We start from the raw sequence: 8,600 nt of genomic DNA, 5'->3' as shown, positions 1-8,600 counted from the left end.
TAATTTAACATTCAAATATTTAATTTCCAGTAGTGTTAAACATGGATGATGTAACTTTGTGACAAACAAGACCTTGACCCAAGTTCTTCCACACTGTAAAATTGTTAGTAATATTCTGAAAGATAAAAAAACAAACAGTTTTTTTGGTAATGTTTTATTATGAAAGCAACAAAGTAGTATAATTTACAGCATGATACACACCACAGAGATATATGTTTGTAAGTTTCTTATGCAGTGGCGTTGTTGTGATGAAATGTTTCTGTGACTTCACAAGTAGCCACAAAGTCTTTCGAACATGGATGGATTCATGTTACACAAAAAGATGAGTTCTTTCTTCCCTTCTTCTGTTCGGCCTGATGGGAAAGCAAACATGGTCAAAAAACTTTGGTTACGTTTCACTTTTAATCGCACAACTGCAGAGTGACAGGATCATAACTCACTCTGTGGGTGCTGCAGCCAGTTCCGGTCCATGTAGTAAAGGTAACAGCTCTCAAACTCTTTCTCACTGTAGTTGGGCACCGATACGGGGATGAATGGATCCATGCTGTCAAAGCCTCTCTATGAGGACGACACCGACAGGAAGTTAAGGAACCAAATGAAAAATAGGTTGTCTACGGGTGTGTGACACATTTAAAGCCGTAGTTTTAATTATTATCCTAAAGTATGCACTAAGGTCACAAATTCAGTCTAATTTTTTCAATAAATTTACATGTAAAAAGTAAAGTCAGAAACCATGACGACTGCTTCAGGCACTTCAGGAGGGAAGAGGAACGAAGTGAATGATAAATGTTTTCAAATATGCATTAATGTGATGAAAAAAAAAGCTAAAGTCAAGCCCACACAGTCAAGGGTGAAGTAAATAATAAATATTATATTCATATAATGCAAATGTTTTCCATTAGGTTGGTTACGTGATCGCACTTTAAATCTTGTAATTTATGCCTGTCGGCATAAGAAGAGGGATTTATCAGTCCACGGATGAACTGATTTCCTGGTGTGCAGTCGCACAACAAATATACTAGTAATTAGTTCAAAATGACTTAATGAAGTCACATGGTAAAGTGCTGCAGTGTCAAAAAGACTAATGCGAGTCATTATTTGCTTTCCTCCCTTTATCAATGGAAATACAACCTCTATGCAGTACTACAAGAAAGTAAAAAGCTATTTTCTTTACAAAAACAGCAAGTTAAACAGTTCAACAGGCAGTTTCCTGCCAAACAGAATATGATACTCTAAGAATAAATGTAATATTAAGAGAAGTACATTATAACGGACATATATCTGCATAGGGGCTGTTTAAAACTGAGAGCAGTCTAGAGACAATCTTTAATAAGCATAAATATTTACATCCGAACCAGGGGAACTCAACAAACTTTAATGTACTCCTGGGAGGTTTTAAATGCACACAACACAATTATAGTCATAGGTTCCAGAAGAGTGCAAACTGAGGCAGATGTTCCCTTTTCAGGAGGGAAACAACCATAAACATACAGCCTGAGCTACACTGGTAAACCTTGATTCAAAGCATATTCATGTTTTAAAAAGTTCAGCGTTAAATCAAATCTAGAATCTTTGTCAAGACTTGAAGATTGAAGCACCAAGATGCTTTCCATTCAGTCTAATAGAACTTAAATTTTTTTTGCAAGGAATTGACAAAAAGTGCTTAGATGTGGAAAGCTGAGATTAACATAGTACACTCGACTTGCGGTTGTAACATTAGCAAAAGATGTTTGTGTGTAAGGTATTGACTGAAAGGGAATGGGTGTATGGCACACTTTTCAAATTTCTGCAAGTAAAAACTTTTAGAAACAATTTCTCAATTTTCTTACACTTCAGTTAGGCTCTACGTTGGCTGGTCTAGCACAGGAAAACTCAAAGCATATTTTAAAAAAGGTGGAACAATGGCAAAATATGGAATGAGTCACGGGTTATGACTACGGCAAGGCAGTAAATTTAACTAAACACTGAACAACTCTGGAAACTGAGACTACTCTAAGAATTTTTTTTATCTTTTAAAGACCCCATATGGATGAGGTTTGTCACTAAATGATGTAGTTTCCTTGATGCTATGATTGCTGCGTCTTTACCCACTTAAGACGTCTTTTTTTGATGTACATTAGCCTAAACTGAGCAGCCGAGCTGAATCATCTGCAGCTCTCTGGGGAGCAGCTGATCAAACATTAAGATGAAACAGAATATTCTCTTACCTCTCCGAGAAGATCTTGAGGCAAATAGGCGGATTTTGGACAGTAGAGAGAGCCCGTCTGAGACAGAGTGGTAACGATGGCGCCGCCGCTCTGAGACAAGACGGTAAACGTCAACAACAGGTTTCTGAAACGGCATTTTGAGGCTTTAACTGTTGCATCCCTCTCACCCAGTCGTTCTTCATCAGCTTTCGCAGGTTATAAACCAAAGTGAGCTCCTCTGGATCCACCTGAGGAAAATTAGAAGGACACATAAGACTTCCTGTTTGTGGGGGAAAAAAACCAACAGATGACGCAGCATGATGGATGAGTTTTGTCTTACAGTGGTCTTATCCTCTTTCTTGATGGTGGATCTTCCCCACAGGGCGTTCACGCCGTCCACAGCCACGGCCAGGCGGAAGTCCGATCCCGGTTGGCCGCTTTGCAGCCTGAGCTCCTTCATCACCGCTCCCACCACGTCGCTGCTGCTCTTTACTCGCGATATGCCCTGTAGCAAAGCAAATGGGCTCAGATGAAAAATGCAATGCTGTGAAAAGAGTGGAAAAATATTAAAAAGACCACATTATGATAAAGAGCAGATTGGCCTTAGGGGGGATTTTATACACAACGCAATCCATTTTAAGCCTCAAGTCTTTATCAGATAAAAGGAACAAAAAAACAAAAACAAAAAAAAAAACCAGGAAGTATGTGACAGATTAATAGAAAATATAATCAAATAATGCAGCAGAGGGATGCAGTATTTTCTTTAATCATGTTAGCATCCAGAAACAACAACACTGACAAGTCAGAGCCTGATGGATGCAATGAATATCCCTAAACTGAAATGTGACAGACAAAAAGTGAGGATTTTGCAGCTGCACATAAATCCTCGGCCCCTTTCTGTCCTCATCAATGCGTGTGGTACAACAACATTGTGCTGATCCATCACCCTGCTTGGCTCATTGGCTATTGATCACCGGTGGAGGTTGAGAGATGAAACTTTAAAGACTCCTGAAGGAGAGTTAACTCGAGTGGAAATAAAGCAGAGATCATGAGAGAGGGAAAGAGAGAGAGGACGCATTGTTAATGAAAAACACCGGAATTAGAGGAAGATAAAGACGCTTTAAAGGACTGACCTGATCCACCAGCTCTCCAAGTGAACTTCCCGCCTCGGTGGACTCCCTCTTCGTCCACACATACCGCTCCTTTAGTTTTATCTGAGAACAAAAAAAGTTGCAAACATATGAATTTTTTTTAACATAAACTTTGAGATGTAAATGTGTCTCTTTAAATTTTTGCTTCATATTAAGACTAAACACCCTCTACAGAAATCTCTGCAACACATTCTGAAAGCCCTGTCCAAGACTATAGGGATCTCCTAGGATTAATCATATTTTCATTTTACAAATGTGAATCTTTACACATTTTGTGGGGATTTTACTGATACACCAACACATAGCAGCAAATAATTGAAACTATATAACAGCTTTGTTCCATGACGCTGATCGGTCACCAATGACCAATGCCTCACAGAACATCTGCATGTTCAGTGAGGCCCTCACAGAACATCTGGATTTACTGAAGTTAAATTACACACTCAGAGAGGACTTGATGGTAATGGGCTTTATTTAGGAACACTGAATTAAAGAGGGAGCTGAATACAATTCGCCACCACAGTTTTCAGTACAAGATCTCAATAAAACACATTTGTTTTACTAAGTTTGTTTTACTAAGTGGGGAAAAAATAACTTTGGGTTACATGAACAACTGTGAAAAGTTAACTGTGTTTGTTGTGAATATGTCAGTTCTGAGTGAGATCAGCAAGTTTTATTGGAAAGCAACTAGAGCTTGTATGTTAGACTCCAATGAATACTTTGGCATATAAACTGTTAATTTTCTTTTTAATTTTGCAACTTAACATAAATAAGACAAAAAGAATGGCTTTTTTTAAACTAAAATATTATCCACTCTTTAGCATGTGTTTCCAGCTTACAAAACAAAATTCCTAATAATGGGAAAAAATAGGGTCTAGTTCCAGCCTTTGTCTCTTGATTTCATAACTCTACCATCAAGGTTAATGAGTAAGTTTTAATGTTACCCTTGGAAGAAAATGTTCGTTGGTGATTTTGAAGTTGCGTAGCCAAGTGGTGGCTTCTAGCGGTTGATCAAATCGAGACGACTTATAGGACGATGGCAGCAGCTCCTTACAGTTCTTCACCCACAGGTGGGCTGTATGAGGAAGAGGAGAAGGAGAAGAGTTTTACTCTCTCTGGTTTTCAGATAAACACTTGTGGGGTTTGTGTTCGTCTTACCATCAGGGACGTGAAGCACCAGCCATCCCTGTGTGTAGCAGAAGTGGACCGTGTGACAAAGAGACATTGTTTTCCCAGTCCCCTTAACCCCGTCTGAGCCCCCAGATAAGGACGACAACAGACGTTTTATTCAGGCTCAAGAGGCAAAAGAACTTTTGTTTATCTCTGCAGTCGGTGCGGGTTAGTGCTTTGAAGGATACAGAATACGTATCTCAGGGCGGGCTGGCTGTAGTCGGCTTTTTTAAGGTAAGAGATGACCTCCAAGGCCGGCTGCCGCACCATGATGCAGGTCTCATTGAACGTCTTCATCTAGAAATGATACAGCGCGGTTTATAACCAGGTTGACTGCAGAGGTCGTCGATTAAAGCTTCAGAGAAGAACTTGCCTGTTGCTGATAACGCCAAGGGAAGCTGTCAGGAAACAGAGGCCGGACATGCGCAGAAGACAGGGTGTAGAACTGTCCCACATGTTTGTCTGAGTGGCAAGCCTGGAGGGTCAGCGAGGGACAGAGATGGGTCACTCAGAATAATCACATCTGGACATCTTTCATAACAAAGTGCAAAACTTCAAAAATCCACATTAAAAATACAAATCTCAAACATATCAGATAAAAAAATTACTCTGTTACACCGGTACGACAAACTACTATTGGTTTATTACAAACATTTCAACATAAGTAAGTAGAATCTGTCAATAAAAGGAACAAGAACAAGTTGAAAAAAGGAAATTAATCCAAGGCCACTCATGTAAAGGTTTGGGGTTTTGAATGGACAAAATGATAAACTGGGACAGGAACAGAGTTCTTTAAACAAAATTAAACTGATCACAAAAGAGCTTTATTTTAAATTTGATTTCTAAATGCACTTGTCATTTCAAGCCACAAGTTTTATAAAAGAAGATACTAAAATAAATAAGCGTAGAAAAAAATAATATGCATTTATCTTTTCATAGAGGCGAGTGTAACAGAAGGTGATTAAAAAGTGAAAACTGGTTTTATGTTAACTTAAACACTAGTTGTCACCAATTTAGTTATTACTATAAAAATGTTCTCTCTGAAATTATTTTATTACAGATGCAATGGGAAACGTTCATAGCAACTTCAGGGTTTGTAATAACCTCAGACCATCTCATTTTAACAATGTCTACTTTTTATATGTATTTATTTATACACCAATTGTAAAAACTAAACAGCACTTGGTTTATCACCAAGCATAAAAATAATCACAGTAACAGAGGAAACATGCAAAAAGCTGCTCAGCAATGAGAAAATCTTTTTGATTGCTGTAACGTTTAATGACAATTTTTATTCCCAATCGTCGTTGAGATGGGTAGCAAAACCTTCTGACAAATGTATGTTTTATTTACAAGCCAAATGTAAATAAAGCATTTTGAAAAAATTACTTTTTTTTTTCAAAATTGACACTTATTTTACATTGCTTTATTTTTTGAGAGGCGCGTGCCTCCTTATCAGTCAGAATTAAACTTCTTGGTTGAATGTAAATAAAGTTACACATAAATCTAACTGTATATACATATTTATGAATATGCACAAAGTATTGCATAACAACAGTCCTTCGTGTTTAAAGGAACGGTGATTGTGAGAAATCTTAAAAACAGACTACAAATAGATAAAATGCTTTGGTGAATATGAGTGATTATCTGAAATAAAAACATAATCTCAAGTTCTAGTGTTTCAACTATTTTATATATCGGCTTTTTTAGTGGCACAATCAGTGGTGACTTCATCCTATTACTTAAAAAGTACAGACAATTGCACACTTAAAAACAGAAAAGATGAAATTTGTGCTTTCAATTTGCATCAGTTTACAAACGCTGAAGAACATAAAAACATATACAGTCTATTAACCTTAAATATATAAATAAAGGAGCGAGTGGATCTGTTTAGAAGAAACATGAGCATATGCCCTTAAGCCTTTTGAATGCCTTTAAATGGAAATTTGGATTCTTAACCGAACCACCTGATTCTCATAGAAAATTATTAAAAAGCATCTTACTGGGTCTTTTTCATGTGTCCTGAAGACTGATACAGACTCTGGTTCTGGCTCCACAGCCACAGCTTCCTGCTGCTGGACATATCCACTGCTATGAAGACTCCTGACTTGTATCACCTGCAACACAGCAGCAAAATACAGTAAAATATCTTTACCTCTTAGTTTAACACCTCAAATGTGGTTTTAAAACATGGGGAATGAGTTGCATCTCAGTTAGTAACCCATAAATATTACTCTCACCGTTGGCCGCAGCCTGAAGGCCAGTCTGTGAAGGGACATGATCTGAAACACGCCAAGGAAAAGTTGCTACTTTTATATTTTAAAGCTTTAAAGCATTTAAAGGTATCAGTCGAGTCATGTAACCTTTGCATAAACACGTAGCTAACAGCTAGCAGCAGCAGCAGCGCCGTGAAGGCAACACTTACCGAGCTGTGAGGCCTCTGAAGTTACTCACTAGCGATTCACTTCCACAGATATTTACGCTGGGAGTTTATCTGCTGACTTCATCTACCAACAAAACGACCCGGAGACGAGGACGAAGGGAAGAAAAACTCCACATAGCTCGCTAGAAGTCAATGTGCCAGATCTGTCATGGACAACGCCATCATGAACGCCAGGACGTGACGTAGCACAGTCATTAGCCAATCATATCACACAAGCGTCTCCTCAAAGATGGGAAATTGAGTTTTTTGGACTTTAGCACATTTTGTTTCTAAACGTTGTTACACATATCTCGAACAGAGTTTAAAGCTGTCTTGAGCTGTCATGTTTTTCATATACTTTAAGTTACTTTATTTTGTTTCTTTGCACCAGCGTGTTTTCTTTGTGTGCATCTTATTAATCTTCTTTGGTTGTATTAAATGTTTTGACTGTAGTTTTGTTCATTACCAATTTTTGATACCAAGTTCATTGATGACTTGATAACAATTGAAATTAAGTCTTTCTGATAACTGACTATCAAACCTCTCTGTCCACTCTGTGGGGGGATTTGGCCCAACTTAAAGGGTTGCTTTAAATTGGGCCAGATTTCAATACAGACTTTGACTAGGCCATTCTTTCCAACACTTTTGAATGTTCTGTAGATTTTTGTCCTTCTGAATACCACAAGTGTACTTGACCTAAGATCACAAGCTGATTTATGATTTATGTTCAGGATTTTCATCTGCAAAGCAGAAAATGTCGAACAATCCGTTCATTGTCTAAAAGAATAAATTGGTTAATCAATTGCAGTAGGTCTTTAACAGACCCTTACACTGCTACAACCATGTCTAACAGTATATGATATTCTTTATTGTAAAATAAAGCATTAGTTTTACATTAGCTATAATTACTAAAAGTTTTACTTTTGGGGATCATCAAGATGTCTACTGGGAATTGTGAGACTAATTTCCTCTTTACTCAGCAGTGGTTCCCACATTGGAAGTGTCCTATGTATGCCATTATTGCCCATGTTGCTTTTTTTATTATTAAATTATGAAAACTGACCTTAGCTGAGGCAGTGAAGTCTGACGTACTTTAAATGCTGTTTAAAGTGCTTCAGACTTTAAACAACATTTAAAGTCTGAAGTACTTCAAATGTCAGAGTCATGTACTCTTGGACTAATTGTGATCTAATGGCCACTGAAGGAAGAGTGGGGCAAAATTGCTCCATAAAAACACATTGCCACACACATGAAAGTTTTACTATTTTTTTTCCCCATAGGCTCATGTTGGTTTTGATAGTTTCGTTCCCTAAATCAATAAAATCAGAGTTTGAAAACTTTTTGTATTTTTTAAAGTTATGTTTAGCCAACATTCAAATTTTATCCAATCTAATTAAATGACAAAAATGCATAAACAAAAGAAATATTTAAGGGTGCAAATACATGTTGAGATCAAAACTAACTCCTCCATCAAGCCTTGTTTGTCTAAGTCCTAATAGCATTAAACTTTTTCATTATAGATCTGAGTAAATTCAGGACAGAATTTAACTATTCTATGTCTTGCAAAGTTCAAAATGTACTGCCTCAATGTTATGTTGACTCGTCTTTCCCATTTTGAATAGAGTGGCTGAGTGAAATTTGCTGCTGTGTGCGTTATGTTTTTATTCTCAT

At 37.4% G+C, this 8,600-nt stretch overlaps 1 protein-coding gene across 1 annotated transcript; it reads right to left on the bottom strand.

The window, feature by feature from the left end:
• On the bottom strand, nucleotides 1–7,170 carry dap3 (death associated protein 3). The gene is made up of 13 exons (XM_044116799.1): nucleotides 6,933–7,170; nucleotides 6,748–6,789; nucleotides 6,511–6,624; nucleotides 4,881–4,982; nucleotides 4,696–4,804; nucleotides 4,496–4,588; nucleotides 4,282–4,412; nucleotides 3,320–3,400; nucleotides 2,527–2,691; nucleotides 2,375–2,434; nucleotides 2,208–2,297; nucleotides 441–558; nucleotides 1–353 (listed from the first exon to the last, which is right to left on the bottom strand). Exons 2-13 carry the CDS (start codon nucleotides 6,784–6,786, stop codon nucleotides 268–270), a joined length of 1,188 nt encoding a protein of 395 aa, XP_043972734.1. The 5' UTR covers nucleotides 6,787–6,789; nucleotides 6,933–7,170; the 3' UTR covers nucleotides 1–267.
• Between the last annotated feature and the right edge of the window lie 1,430 nt (nucleotides 7,171–8,600).

Source organism: Gambusia affinis, linkage group LG05, assembly GCF_019740435.1.
Source record: "Gambusia affinis linkage group LG05, SWU_Gaff_1.0, whole genome shotgun sequence".
Classification (NCBI taxonomy): domain Eukaryota; kingdom Metazoa; phylum Chordata; class Actinopteri; order Cyprinodontiformes; family Poeciliidae; genus Gambusia; species Gambusia affinis.
This window is presented reverse-complemented; position numbering and strand designations above follow the sequence as displayed.